This window comes from Nicotiana attenuata, unplaced genomic scaffold, assembly GCF_001879085.1.
Source record: "Nicotiana attenuata strain UT unplaced genomic scaffold, NIATTr2, whole genome shotgun sequence".
In the NCBI taxonomy this organism is placed as follows: Eukaryota; Viridiplantae; Streptophyta; class Magnoliopsida; order Solanales; family Solanaceae; genus Nicotiana; species Nicotiana attenuata.
The window spans coordinates 205,722-221,660 of record NW_017671870.1 but is presented as its reverse complement, the minus strand read 5'-3'; the positions used below and the strand labels follow the sequence as shown (position 1 = coordinate 221,660).

Genomic DNA, 15,939 nt, shown 5'->3' with positions numbered 1-15,939 from the left:
TACTTACTTATTTCTTATGCCACCATTCCCCCCCCCCCCCCTGCACTGCTTCTTCCTTAACTATAGAATGCCTAAAGTTTGAGTCACAGGCATCTCTAACAGAAGACATACCTTTAGCAGGAACCTTAAGTATGTCTCCTAATAGAGCAGAGTCCATAACAATGTCGACGCCATTTACCAGTGCATAGATTTGATCAGATCCAACGGTAAAGAGGTCTGCATGGAAACTTTGAACCTCTTCCTCATATACCTTGGGCACATCCACCTTGAATAGGTTTCCCCACTGTTGAAACTCAACCATCTCAATCACTTGACGCATTCTAGCCATATCAGAAATCTCAGTGTCAAAAGTATGACCCCACAGCACTTTCTGATACCTCAACCTTTCTTTACCAGATATACTTTCCTTTCTTTCCTTCTTCACAGAACTGGGTTCCTTCACATACCCCAACTTCCTTTTCACAGACTTTCCACTGGACTTAACTTTCCCACTAGACTTCACTTGCACATCCTCATCAGACACAGACTATTCTACCACAGCTTCCTTCAACTTGCTACTATCCTTTACTGACTTGTTACTGGTGTTTCAACAACCACTTTTGAATTACTCTCAGTAGAGTGCTTCTTTTTCTTAGACTTCCTGATCAAGGAACTTAGTTCCTCTGTGGCTTCCTCATCAACTTCCACAACTGGGATATTCTTGTCATAAACAATTTTACCTTTCTTCACCAGCTATTTCTTCTTCTTCCTGTTACTTCTCTTACTCTTTTTTAAGGCAGACTCAAAAGCCTCCTTCTTCTGCAACCTTGTGTGGTAGGTCGCTTAGGAAGAGGCTCAGGAGTTGCTACTGGCCTCCTTACGGCAATGAACGCACTCAGAGCAACATCATCCTGATCTTCTTCATCACTGGACCTCATAACATGAGCCACTACTTCCAAAGGCTCAGCATCAAAGTGAGGAGAAGGAGCAGGGTTGATACTAACCTAGGAAGATGATTCCTGACTTGTTTCCTCAAGAGAGGGATTAGGTCCATCAAGAGGGGTCCCAGTAGTCTCTTGTGGTGCAGGTTGTTCAAAAAGCACCATTGCTCTTTCTCCCACCAAGGACTGAGTTTCTTTCCCTTAAGCCTCAGACACAGTGGACTTTTCCTTCCTAATAATTCCACAGTAGCAATAGTCGACATATTTTCTATGGCATCCCTCTCTTGAAGTTCCATAGAAGCAACAACAGGAGAGACAGGAGTACTTACAGACTTATCAGAGATTTCCTTAGAACCCTTAGAACTTTCAGGACTGATCGATGAAGCTTTTTCTGTCGATGAAGACTTACTCTTTTTCTCCGGAACTGCAATGTCATCTTTACTCTATTCTTTGAGTGTCTCAGGCAACATGGGAGATAAGTTTTCATTCTTAGGGTTGTCTGAGTTCTCAACACTTAGAGGATGAGTAAAATCAGAGGGAGTAGGGAGAGAGGTGAAGGGTGAAGGAGGAACTGGTTTAGGGTTTTCAGTGGTGGAAGAAGAGATGACTGGTGTTGTTCCCTCAGGAGAAGACTCGAGGTTTTTCTCTTCAGTGGTAGGAGAGATTGTTTGATCCTCAGCCATGGTATAAAATTTTTCTTGAAGGTTCTAGAGAGACTGAGGAGAATAGATATGGTCGATCAATTTTTTTGGGAGTGAGAGGGTTATAATGAGGTGAATGGCAATTATGAAGGAAAGAGAAACGGTATCTGAAACGGGGCTAGATGCGTGGGAAGATGTAACATTTCAGAGGGAAGTGAAAGGATTTGAACAAAAAGACGTGACATACAGAGTCTGAAAAGGTTGATGATGTGGCATTATTTTTTGTTCTTTTAAGATATGTATGAGAAAAGTAGAAGACTACTAACCTGGGGCACAAGAACCAGGTTCCTGACCAGTCTTTACAAAATGCTCTACCTTCTTTTACCGCTCATGCATTGCCTCAGCAGCTTCTATAATCATCATGCGTGTCTACCTGTAACAGTATAGAAGTGAGTTAGACTTGGCCGGAAAATACTTTAGCTAATTTTACCTATATGTGATTTTCATAGCCATATGGTAGCAATCAGGTTCTCAATTAGGCTTTATTGGCCCCAATTCCAGCCTGTTTTTCTCAAAGTGTTCTCTGCTCAGGGCTTTGGTAAAGATATCTGCAATTTGGTCCTATGTGCTGCAAAACTTCATATAGATAAGCCCCTTTTCCACATTGTCTCCGAGAAAATGATGTCTCACATCAATGTGTTTGGTTCTTTTATGATGGACTGGATTTTTGGCCATGTTGAGTGCACTTGTGTTATCGCACAGAAGAGGCACACAGTCAGTGTATACTCCAAAGTCTTCCAACTGCTGTTTGATCCATAGAAGCTGAGCATAATAGGAGGCTGCAGCAACATATTCTGTTTCGGTTGTTGAAAGATCTACGGAATTTTGCTTTCTTGTGACCCATGAGATAAGGCATGATCCCAAGAAGTGAGCCATTCCAGATGTGCTTTTTCTATCGACAAGATAACCTGCATAATCAGCATCAGCATACCTAATAAGATTAAAATTATCACCTGAAGGGTGGTACAGAACCGAGTCCTGTGTTCCCTTAAAATATCTTAGGATTCTTTTGGCAGCCTTCAGATGAGATTCCTTGGGATTTAACTAAAATCTTGCACATAGACCCATACTGAAAACAATATCTAGCCTGCTTGCAGTAAGATAGAGGAGAGATCCAATGATGCCTCTATACATTGTTTGATTCACAGAGGAGCCAGATTCGTCCATGTCTAGTCGAGTAGCAGTGGCAATGGGAGTGTCAATCACTATTGATCCTTCATGTCAAACCTCTTCAAGAGCTCTTTAATATACTTCTGTTGACTAATGAATATTCCCTTTGTGGACTACTTCACTTGAAGACCTAAGAAGAAATTCAACTCACCAATCATGCTCATCTCAAACTCACTTCCCATGAGTTTTGCAAATTCCTCACATAGTGAATCAGTTGTTGCCCTAAAAATGATATCATCAACATATACCTGAACAATGAGCAGGTTCCTCCCTCGCTTCTTCAAAAACGAAGTGTTGTCAATTTTTCCTCTTGCAAAGCCATTTTCTAAGAGAAACTTTGACAACCTCTCATACCAAGCTCGAGAAGCCTGCTTCAATCCATACAATGCCTTGTCTAATTTGAACACATATTCAGGGTGTACATGACATTCAAAACCTGGAGGTTGCTTTACATACACTTCTTCTTTGAGGAAACCATTCAGAAATGCACTTTTGACATCCATTTGGAATAGAGTGAATTCTATATGTGATGCAAAGGCAATGAGGATTCTGATTTCTTCCATGCGAGCAATCGGAGCAAAAGTCTTATCATAATCAATTCCTTCCTCCTGATTGTAGCCTTGGACAACTAACCTTGGCTTGTTCCTTGTAGTGTTTCCGTGTTCATCAAGCTTATTCCTAAATACCCACCCGGTTCCTATGATGGTTCAATTTGAGGGTCTAGGTACCAGGTGCCATACGTTGTTCCTTTATAATTGATGTAGCTCATCTTGCATGGCTGTGATCCAATCTGCATCTTTTAAGGCTTCCTTAATGTTTTTAGGCTCTATTTGAGAGAGAAATACTAAGAAGGCAAGTGAATTTCTGGCTTTTGATCTAGTTTGGACTCGCGAATACAGAGGAGTAATTATGTTGTAAAGAGGATGGGTGCTTTTGTATTTCCAATTGGGCGCTTGATCTTCATTTGTAGAGGAGCTAGGTAATCATGACGGGTTCCCTTGTATCCTTCTTTCAGCTACCTGTGGAGTACTTTGAATTGCATCAACCACTCTTTCTTCAGCTTCAGGGGTTGTAATTGTAGTACCTGGTTCCTTTCTGGCTGATGACGAAGTGACAGCATTGTCTTCACTTGTCTCCTTCACTTGACTCATCATATCTGCCTTTCCATTTGCCATATCAAAGAGCTCACCTAGAACCAGCAGAGGCTCTCCATCTTGATCATCCCTGTTGTTCTTCTCACAGGAGAGGTAGGATTCATCAAAGATTACGTGTACACTCTCCTCAACACACTGAGTCCGGTTGTTGTATACCTTGTAGGCTTTACTTTGAGAAGAATATCCCAAAAATATTTCTTCATCACTCGTGGCATCAAATTTTCCAAGCTAATCCTTTCCATTGTTGAGAACATAACATTTGCACCCAAATGTTCTTAAGTGAGTTTAGGCTTCCTTCCATTCAGTTACTTATAGGGAGTTTTGTTCAATAGAGATATGATCATGCACCTATTCACCATGTAGCAAGCAGTGTTGATAGCTTCAGCCCAGAAGTTCTTAGCAAACCCACTATCGATAAACATTGTTCTTGCCCTTTCTTCAAGGGTTCTGTTCTTCCTTTCCACAACTTCATTTTGATGTGGAGTTCTTGGGGCTGAGAAGTTGTGGGTAATCCCATTCTCATTGCAGAATTCATCAAACTTAGCATTGACAAATTCTGTTCCATGATCTGATCTAATGCATGCTACTTTTGATTCCATCTTCACTTGAATTTTCTTCACAAAGGCTACAAAAACTTCAAAGGTCTCATCTTTTGTTCTATGGAACAGAGTCCAAGTGAATCTGGAGTAGTCATCCACTATCACAAAAATGTATCTTTTTCCTCCCCTGCTTTGCACTCTCATAGGACCACATAGATCCATATGAAGGAGATCAAGTGGTTTTGAGGTGTTGACATCCTTCTTTGGCTTGAATGAGGATTTCACATGCTTTCCTCTAGCGCATGCATCATAAACCTTGTGCTCTTTGAACTTTGACTTGGACAGACCACGAACAGGTCCTTCTGAACCAGTTTATTCAGTAGAGAGAAGCATGCATGCCCCAGCCTTCTATGGCATAGTTCAGCATCATCATCAACTGCTTTCAAACAGCTCAGATCACCACTTTGTAGGGACTCAAAATCAGCAACGTAGATATTCTTGTATCTTTTGGCCACAAGTACCACTTCACCAGTTACTAGATTTGTAACTGTGCTATTTGGACAAGAACTCCACCTTGTTTCCTTTATCACATATCTGAGAAACACTCAAGAGACTGTAGTTAAGACCATTAACATAGTACACATTCTCAATTGAGTGAGTGAGTGATTTTCCAATTTTTCCAACACCAAGAATGTACCCCTTTTTCCCATTTCCAAAGGATACACTCCCTCCTTGCCGGGCTTTTAGTGAAAGAAAGTCCATAGTATTCCAAGTCATGTGCTTTGAGAATCCACTATCCATGAACCATTGTTGACTGCTTCCTTTCATTGTTCCCTGCATAAGGGAATCAAGGGTTAGATTTAGGAACCCAAGCAAGTTTGGGTCCCTTGTAATAAACAAGAGGATGAATAAGTGCTCTTCTAGTCTATGCATGTAACATGCGCTTTTTATGGGTGGCACATGGTCCTCTTTCAGCAAAAACTTTATTTTCTGAAGAGACTGAACCCTGGCTTGACAATTTTCTTTGAAATGCCCATTGTTCCCACAGTAGGTACACAGCCAATTATCGGGCATAATAACATACTTGCTATGAGGGTTATAAAGATTTCTCTCCCTTTGAAACTTTATTCCCTGCATGTTTCCACCATTGTTAACGTACATGGTAGTAATATCATCCGAGGACCATATCCACTTAAGAGACTTCTCAAGATCGCTTTTTACTCTTTCCAATTCTGCTTGAAGTTACCTATTTTTCTCAAGTTCAGCACAAAGACTAGTATTTACAGCATTTAACTCGTTTTCAAGTTTAATGTGTGCCTCACTAGCCACTTCCTTTCCTTTTTCGTAATTCCCAGGCCTCCAATCAGTTTTGAGTTCCTTTATTATTTCCTTTAAGTCTACAATCACCACTAAGAGGTCATCTCTTTCCTACTCAATAACAGTCACTTTCTCCATTAAGGCATTTTTTTCTTTACTGTAATTCTCAATGGTTTCTTTTAGGTCAACTACTACTACTACCATCAGATCATCTCTTTCGTGTTCTACACTAGTGATTCTCTCAGTTAGAACCTCCTTTTATTTTCCAGATTATCTATGCTTCAAATCAACCACACAAACTACCAAGTCATCTCTAGTTTGTTCACCATCTCCTAACTCCATAGTTAAGGCATCCTTATCATTTACAAGACTATGGTAAGCATCAATTAACACATTAGCTAATGACATGAGTTTTCTAGGAGAGTAGGACTTCAGATTTCTCTGAACATCCCGAAAATTTACCTCATCATTGTCATCGTCTTCATTATCATCTGATTGAGCCATCAAAGCAAATATTGAGTCATACTCATTCGCTTCACTTTCAACTGTCATCATTGAGTTGTCACCTACATCATCTTCTTCTTCAGACTCTCTGGAAGAATATCCCCATGCTGCAAGATCTTGTTTCACAACATTGTCAGTGGCGTTCTTTCTTTTGAAGCGTTTATTAGGAACCGGGTTCCTCTTGGCTGCTTTGTCATAGTTGTGTTTGAAGTGTTCTTATTTTAGGAGAGGACAATCTTTGATGAAATGCCCTGACTTTCCACACTTATGACAGAGGTCATAGTTCTTTGGCTTGCTAGAACTGCCTCTCTTTGGTATACCTCCATTCCTTCTAACCATTTTCTGAAATCTTCTGGTTAAGTAAGCTATGTCATTATCCTCGCCACTTGAGTCATTGCTTTCTGCCTTGAGTACCAGGTTCTTTTCCTTCTTTGGTTCTCTTCTTTCAATTACCTTTCTCTTCTTCATTTCATAGGTTTCCAGATTCCCAACCAGCTCATCTATAGTCAGCTCCTGTAAATCCTTTGCTTCAGTAATGGCATTCACTTTACTCTCCTAGGAACTGGGAAAAACACTGAGAATTCTTCTCACGAGGTTGTTTCTAGGAATGATTTCACCAATCGAGTGTAGCTCATTTATGATAGAAGTGAATCGAGTGTGCATGTCTCGAATGGATTCATCGTCCTTCATTCTGAAGAGCTCGTACTCACTGGTGAGCATGTCAATCTTAAATTAACTAACAAATACTAGAAAGCAGTAAAATTATCAACTAACAAGACAAAGGGTTGGAGACTAAATTAAGGAGGTCTAGAGTTATGATTTCCCCAATTGTCAGAATCCTTCTAGCTATGTTCCCTACAATTTTGCTAATGTATTTCTCTACTGATCGTGAGCACTTTAGGTGCCGTAATTCTCTCTCGAGCAACAACAATAATATGCTAGACATATTCTCTCGAACTACGCTAGTTGGATTTATCTAACCGCTCATTATGACCACGTCAAGGCTTTGTTATTTCTAAACCTACCTTTAAACCCGTTGTATTGATTTATGAAATACGTTAGGAGTGACATTGTTCAACAACCACCTAAATATGTATCATTTCTCAAGAAACACATAATAAATAGGCACAGTCAATCGATGACCATTCAATCAACAACAATAAATACATAGTTGAACAAGTAGAGAAATCCAACGACTGATCAATTATATAAAGACATAACAAGAATTTATCCTACAAAAGGTTCCATCAAAACCCTAGATAACAAATTAGCTATTCATAATAGTATGTAAAACTTACAATACTAAAAGTCATAACCAATATTGAAAATAGGAAGAAGGAAGTGAAAAACTCGTAGAAGAATTCTCCGCCTTGCTCCTAGTGTGTTCTTGCCTCCTTAGGTCGAATCTGTGTCAAAAGTATGTACAACCCCTAAAAATACCATTTTTCATGTATGTCCAAACAATTATACCTTCTCATACGCAAACAGGATAATTTATCAGGTTTGGACGCTCGCGGGCGCGGTCCGAGCTCGGTATTTTCCCAGTGCACTGCCTCAGCCCGCATTAAGGTCCACGGTTGCGGTTTCGACCGCATTTTTCACCCTTTTAATTTGGAATTTGGGAAAACGTAAAACATGGACGTTTTAGTCATTTGAGTTAGCTTTTCAACCATATATTGTGAAGCCCAAATAGAGTTCTGAGAAAAAAGTTATGTGCATTTGACTAGACAGTGCGCAATATGCCTACTCGATTCTTCGTTTCATTGCTCTATCATCCGTTGATCCCCGAATCCGATCCCGGCTTAATTCCTTTGGCTTTTACTCAGACTTTAAAGCTCCAAATCACTAGAATTCATTCCATAACATCTATATAGCTCGGAATCACTCCTACAAGGTATAAAACACACCATTAGTGCAAAACACTAGCGATTAAAGCTCAAACTCAATTAACACTACTACAAAAAGGGCATTTGGCGGCAATTATTTAGCGGCAATAAGTCAATTGCCGCTAGTATATTCTATAAGCTAAAGTATATGCGGCAAATGACCATTGGCCACTAAAAACAACCTTTTACCGGCAATTAAAATAAATTGCCATTAAAAACAATTAATCGACTAATAACCGACGCATATAGGTTTTTCTTTTGTTTCTTTTTAAAAACTTTCCCTCCCTGCCAAATAAATCGTTCCCTCCAAATTATTTTGCACAACAAAATAATCGATCGATTCCCTCCAGTTTGCACAAAAAATAATCGATCGATTCCCTCCAATTTGCACAAAAAAGAATCCATCAATTCCCTCCAATCAGAAAAAATAGGAAAACCTATTTTGAACGGGATACGATTTTTCTTCAACGAATAGGGTAGGAATCTCACATATCGATTTTCCTTCATCAAAAAGGATACAATTTACAGAGTCTACATATAGGCTTGGCGAGTTTTTATCGTTTCATTGAACGGAATAATCGTTGTTCTTCCCCAGCCAGAATCGCAGACAGAATCCTAGAATCGCCGGCCAGATTAACATAATCGAAGGTCTCCGGCCAGCTTCTTCCCCAGATAACTGCTCTTCTTCCCCAGGTATTTTCGTTTTTTCACCCAGCAGACGCAATTAACAGTGGAGTTAGGATTGTGCTGCTCGATTATGCTCTATCGTCATTGTTAGTATTCTCTGTTTTATCCGTTTCCACTTCTCTTTTCCTGTAGGTTTCAAGTTCGTTGCAGGATTCAAATTTCAATTTCATGTGTTTATTAACAAAACAATCTGCTACCAGGTACAAATTCGTACCTTCAACTGTTCAGATTTGAGATTTGCGAAAGTACAGTTTTTTCTGCATATGCGAGTCGCGATTTGAGTTGATTTTGGGTTGATGCTGCTCGAATATGCTCAATCGTCGATATCAAAGTATAGCTTTTTTGTGTTTGCTAAGTTATTTGTGATATCTCCCTGCTTGCTATTAGATTGATAGTCGATTCATTGAATTGATTCTTCCCCTGTTACTCTATTGTTTTTTGTTTGTTTGCTGCGTTTTTGTTGTTTTCTCTGATTGATAGTTGTTTGTTATAGCTGCTGCCTTTTTGTGTTTACAATTTCTGTTTTCTCTATTGTTACCTGTGACACATATCATAAACACCCATTGTAATGCCAATAGTGGAGAAGAGCGATTTGGGTGGATGTGAGAAAGGCCAGGTAATCAGGTCTACCATTTATTTGGTTGGTACTGGTTTCAGCATTACATTAGTATCTTCAGTTTTAGCAAGCCTAAAGTAGATTTTGTAGCATCCATAAGATTCAGCATGTCTGATTGATATAGTCGGTATTCGTAAAAACATTTTTATCAGGGTAAAATGGAGAAATCAAGTATTAAAAAACAAGAATATTCTTCTACTCTATGTCGGAGAAAGTCAAAATGGAATAAGTAAGAAACTTTGGCATAAATATAAGGGGAGTCACCTACAGATCAAACGCATCATGAGATGGCAAGAAGAGTCACTGTGTACATAACATGTAGTAGGTTACCTGTTGTGGCTTTTCTGAGGTGCTATGTTTATCCCACTATAAGAAGGAAATGCATGCTTTTTTAAAGAAAATAAAACGATGAGATAATAGTCACTTAAAATTTTATTCCATTTTTTCCTTTTTGTCATGTTTTATGTTTCTTTTTACCTTTTTCCCTCCATTTTCCAGAGGGGTGGGATGCACTCTGTTTGATAAGTAAGCACTGGAAACTCCACTAATATAATAGGAGTCATACAATATTCTGTTCAGATGAAGATGAAAATCAATGCACATAATGAATATGTAGATAAGTTCATTAGATAGACCAAAGCTTGTGAGCCAATATAAAATCTCCACAAAAAAATTGTCTTTTGCTCGAGCAAATTAGAACAAAGCTCAGGTGCACTATTTGGTCAGCGGACACGATTCTTTGTAAGAATCTGTTTATTCTAAAGCAAAACAAACAAAAGTAGTGTAGTGTCTTACAAGATGTAAAGTCATATGCTAAGGTAATTACATAGCCCCATATCAAGCATTCGATCTGCCTCATCTAAAGCCAAGTACCTTATCATCTGTAACGAGACTCTAGCTCTCTCAAGTAAATCAACCAATCTTGTAGTCATCTCTCCTAGGTAGTATTTGAACTCCATTATGTGCTTGATCACTATGTTTATGACTAGCCTCTTTAGGTGATTTGATCCTTGGACACTAGTATCGTGAATCTGCATTTGGCTATTGTCCAGATTTGATCCTTGGACACTAGTCTTTTGACCATTTTCCTGAATGTAAATCGGTGGGTTGCCATAAGCCTCTTTTAAGTACTCCGGAAATTCATAATAGGAGTAGTAAGTTTTGAAAGTTTTAAAATATATGATATATGGTTATTCTATAAATTATAAGTTTAATAATTCTATTTTAGAAAATTTAATGAACCAATATGTAAAAAATATAGAAGAAATTAGAGATAGTTTAACTGTTTGATAGTTTTAATTGTTTAAGTGATCGTTTTAAATAAATTTCTGTTTAATAATTTTAATTATTAAAATGATATTTTTGAGCCATGGAATTACCTGCTAATAGGATGGTTATTTTATTTTAACTACATTTTTCATTAATTCCACCTTTTTACTAACGCATTTTTAGCTCTTTCAGTATTTATAGAAAAGAAAAGACTATCTTGAATGTCATGGACAATCCTACAAATAAAAGATGGATGTATTGTGAAGAGTTAGTAAAGAATATTTGGATGGAGTAGAGGATTTTTTAAATCATGCCTTTTCTGAAAAACAAGATGGAGAAAAAATTGCATGTCCTTGTACGGAGTGTGTGCTTATGCATCAAGTAAATCGGGCTACACCATATGATCATCTTGTGGTTAATGGTATTATACCATCCTATGATACTTGGTTTTGTCATGGTGAGTCTCTAAAGGGATCAAACAATTCTGAAGCAAATAATCGCAGTCAGTCAACTCAAAGGGGCGATGATATGAGAGGAATGATACATGATGCATTTGCAGGTGTTACACAGTTCATGGATACTAACGTTAGTGAATTAGGTGGCATGGAGCAAGACTTACAAGAGAATACTGCTCATCCATCTGCAAATCAATCGCATCCAGAGGTGGATAAGTTTGAACGGCTCATGAAGGAGGCAAATGAAGAACTATATCCAGGATGTAAGAATTTAGCAAAATGTCCTTTTTGATGCATCTGTACCGTACAAAATGCATGTTCAAATGGTCAAATGAATCGTTTAATGCTTTACTTGGACTATTGAAGGATGCGCTGCCTAAAGGAGAAAAATTGCCTCCTTCTTTCTATGAGACCAAAAAGATAGTTGAAGGCTTGGGCTTAAAGTATGAGAAAATTCATGCTTGTCCCAATGATTGCATGCTTTTTAGGAAAGAGTTTGCTAATAAGAATGTCAATAAATGCAATGTTTGTGGAGCTTCTAGATGGAAAAATGATGCTAGAAAAATCCCAGCCAAGGTCCTAAGGTATTTTCCTTTAAAACCAAGGCTACAAAGACTGTTTATGTCTTCGGAAACTTCTAAAGCAATGCGTTGGCATCATGAAGAGCACAACAAAAATGGAGTTCTACGACATCCTGCAGATTCTGAAGCTTGGAAAAAATTTGATAGTAAATATCCCCAATTTGCTGGAGACCCTCGCAATGTGCGCCTAGGACTAGCTTCTGATGGGTTCAATCCATTTGGCACAATGCGAACTGTTCATAGTACATGGCCAGTGATTTTAATGCCATATAATCTTCCTCCATGGATGTGCATGAAACAAGAGTTCTTCATTCTGTCCTTACTTATTCCTGGACCCAAAGCGCCTGGCAATAATATCGATGTATTTTTGCAACCTCTAATAGAAGAGTTAAATGAATTATGGGATGTTGGGGTAGAAACATACGATGCCTCTACTAAGGAGATATTTCAAATGCGAGCAGCTCTCATGTGGACTATAAATGAATTTCCTGCATATGGTACTCTCTCTGGATGGTGCACTTATGGTCGGTTTGCATGCCCTTCTTGTAACATAAACACTCAATCTAGAAGGCTGAAACATGGCAGAAAGTTTTGTTACATGGGGCATCGACGCTTCTTGAAGTCGGGACACAAATATCGGAATGATGCGAAATCATTTGATGGGACTAAAGAAACAAGACCTGCACCTTGTCCAGTATCTGGGTCGGTAGTGCTGAATCAAGTTAAAGATATAAAATTTACTCTCGGCCAGTCAAGTGAAGGGGTAAGTGGGGTGATGAAAAACACATGGAAAAAGAGAAGTATTTTTTTCGATCTTCCTTATTGGAAATTTAACTTGGTGCGCCATAATCTTGATGTGATGCATATAGAAAAGAATGTGTGCGATAACTTAATTTATACACTATTGAATCTTGGTAAAATGTCTAAAAACTTAGAAGCTCGATTGGACTTGAAGGAGATGAAAATAAGACCAAGCTTATGGCCTCAATATTGAGCTAGTGGGAGAGCATATCTTCCTGCTAACTTTTTTACAATGTCTCAGCAGGAAAAGGACTTATTTTATGAAGTACTACAAAATGCCAAGTTTCCAGATGGCTATGCGTCTAATATTTCACATTGCATTCACAAACGAAAGTTATCTGGGCTAAAAACTCACGATTGTCATGTTATAATGCAAGAACTTCTTCCTCTTGCCTTGCGGAGATCAGTAGATAAAAGAGTAAGTTCAATTTTAATTGAACTATGCACATTCTTTTGTGTTTTGTGTAGCAAAGAGCTAAACCTAGAAGAGTTAAACCTACTTGAAGAAAAAATCCCAGAAACATTGTCTACTATGGAGAAACTCTTCCTCCCAGGATTCTTTACTGTTATGATACACTTGGTTATTCACTTGGCAACTGAAACTAAACATGCAGGACCAGTACATTATCGCTGGATGTATCCAATTGAGAGGTATGTAGAATATCACTGAATCTTTGTTATATGTCTTTAGTTGTTAAATACTCTAATATCAAACTAATAACATTACTTTGTCCCATAGGTATTTGGGTACTTTAAAATTATATGTTCGTAATCGTGCATGTCCAGAAGGTTCAATAGCGGACGCATACATAGCAAATGAGTGTATGGCATTCTGCTCACGATATTTAGAGGGTGGAGATTCAAGGTCTTATTGTTCAAGAAAATGGAGTGATGAAATTGAGCATGAGGCTAATAAAGAAGAATCTCTTTTTTCTACTGTTGGGGAGTCATACGGTGGAGTAGATGCATTTGAGTTGGATGACAAAACATGGTTGCAAGCACATCGGCATGTGCTTTTCATTTGTGAATCAGAAGTGGTTGAGAATTATGAAAAGTAAGTGTTATATATATTATTTAATATATATATATATATATATATATATATATATATTACTTATTTGATAACAAAATTGATATATGCGAGTTACATGTATAGGGAACATATTGCTGAAATCAAAAGAGCACATCGTAAGCGTCGTTTGACACAACATCAACTTGATCGTGTGCATTTCGATACATTTCATAAGTGGTTCAAGGATCAAGTAAGTAGTAGGCCTAAGTCATTGTTTACGTTAAATTATTATCCTTATACAAATATCCACATTTATAGTTGTATCTTTTAATTGGTTAGGTAAAGGAGTTGGAAGCCACATCTAACATCTTAAATGATGTTAAAGTCCTAGCACAAGGACCAAGTTACATTGCAAAAAGATTCAGTGCGTTCGATGTTAATAATGGGTATCGATTCCAAACAAAACAAAGTGAAGAGTTCAATGTGACACAAAATAGTGGTGTTATGGTCGTTTCAAAGACTGAAAGTTATGCAAGTACAAGTGATAATGCTCCAAAATCTGCAAATATCACATATTATGGCAGATTGAATGATATTGTGGAGTTAAACTACTATGAGTTTAAGGTCATCTTATTTAAGTGTGATTGGGTTGATGTAACCAAAGGTAGAGGAATTAAGGAAGATGACTTGGGTTTCACACTTGTGAATTTCACACACCTGACAGACTCTGGCGATCAACAACGTCATGAGCCCTTTATTTTTGCAGAACAAGCTCAACAAGTAATATTTGTGCAAGATCCTCAAGATCATGAATGGTTTGTCCCTAGGTTAATTAAACCTCGAGACATTTTTAATATGGGAGAGGAAAATAGTATGCAGTTTGAGTCATCAATGCAAAGTGATGCCACTGACATGGCTCTTTTAGAAAATGCTTGTGTTTTAGAAGATGAGTATAATGATTGGGTAAGAAGTGGTGTCGATGGGATAATAATTGATAAAAACGTAGATTCTCAACCTTCTCCAAATGATGGTGAAGCTAATGTTGAGGGAGAAAATAACATAGAAAATGAATGTGATTCTGAATAAGATAGGTGGTACTTATAGAATATTTTTGTTGCAAGTGCTATGTAATAAACTCTAAGGGTGTTATTTTTTTGCTTCAAAAATTTGAATATTGGATGTTTGAGTGAATTTATTGTGCTTTCTTCTACTTATATTTTGCTTATTGTATCCATTTAAATATGATATTATAAGGTGTTACTATCACTTGATAATTATTTTCCTAGTGCATAAATAACTCTTATCTCTAGAACAATATTTCTCGCAAGGATTTGTTTGCGTTACCCGAGTTGTTGATATTTTTCACATATTGAGATTTAGATGATGCTTCCTCATGTTTTGCAAGTGGCCTGCTGATTTGTTGGAGTCAATCTAGTACTAATATAGCGTAATGCAGCTAGATATTTTTTTTATTTTGGAGAAGGAACTATACGAACTAGAGGTCGCAACCGACTGGTAATTGAACAAGGCGACGATGAAGATGTGAGACCTTATATTGAGCATTTGATGGATGGTCAAAACCATTCTGCAACCCAGCCTTATATTGAGCAGTTGATGGATAATCAGAACTCTTCTGAAGATCAGGCACATGATGATCAATCTTGTGATTTGAATAGTTCTGCTGGTGGTACTGAAGTTCAACGAAGTGATGATGAATCAGGTAACACTTTTCTCTGGAATCATTTCAAATCTTAATTGTGTGAATATAATGGTTAATCTAACTAGTTTATATAGTGTAATTAGCAACTGTGATTTTCTGTAATTTCTATTGTGATATCGAACTAGTTATGGGTGTTTTAACTTGGTTATATGCGAACTATCTGTACTTGAAATATATTTCAAGAGCCAAGTAGCTAGTCTTTTGTGTCATCTAGTCTTAGATTTAGTGTAATGGATTCAATGGAACAGTAACGTCAGCATTATCATTATTGTTCTGCTTTGCTTTGACAGTTCTGTTCACACTTTGTTCTTCTTCATCAATTGCATCACCTCCCAATTCCTCTTCACTTTGCATTTCATCTGGAATTTGTCCCTCTTCTGAGTCTTCCTCTGACTGCTGCTCCCATAGCCTGCCTCCCTTCCACTTAACCTTCTCATTGCTTGTAAATTTTTCAAAGTCAGCATCCTTCACTTGTTCCTTGTCAATATTTTTTGCTAAATCCCCTACAACTCTAGTGTCCTGAGTAGGTATCTCTTGACAAGAAGTATTTGTTGCAACTACATTCCCCTGAAAAGATCTTTGGACCCAATTGGCAGTTGATTCTTTA

General features: G+C 37.9%; 1 protein-coding gene across 1 annotated transcript; it reads left to right on the top strand.

The window, feature by feature from the left end:
- The first annotated feature begins 11,135 nt into the window (after positions 1–11,135).
- Positions 11,136–15,367, top strand: LOC109210641. The gene is made up of 7 exons (XM_019374094.1): positions 11,136–11,456; positions 11,585–12,562; positions 12,845–13,251; positions 13,340–13,654; positions 13,757–13,862; positions 13,952–14,642; positions 15,096–15,367. The coding sequence occupies exons 1-7, from the start codon at positions 11,136–11,138 to the stop codon at positions 15,365–15,367; spliced, it is 3,090 nt and encodes a 1,029-aa protein (XP_019229639.1).
- The last annotated feature ends 572 nt before the right edge of the window (positions 15,368–15,939 follow it).

Coding starts and splice junctions, on each gene's coding strand:
- LOC109210641 (XM_019374094.1), top strand. CDS start 11,136: ATGCATCAAGTAAATCGGGCTACACCATATGATCATCTTGTGGTTAAT. Junction 13,252..13,339: donor TGGATGTATCCAATTGAGAG/GTATGTAGAATA, acceptor TTTGTCCCATAG/GTATTTGGGTACTTTAAAAT. Junction 14,643..15,095: donor TCAACCTTCTCCAAATGATG/GTGAAGCTAATG, acceptor ATTTTGGAGAAG/GAACTATACGAACTAGAGGT.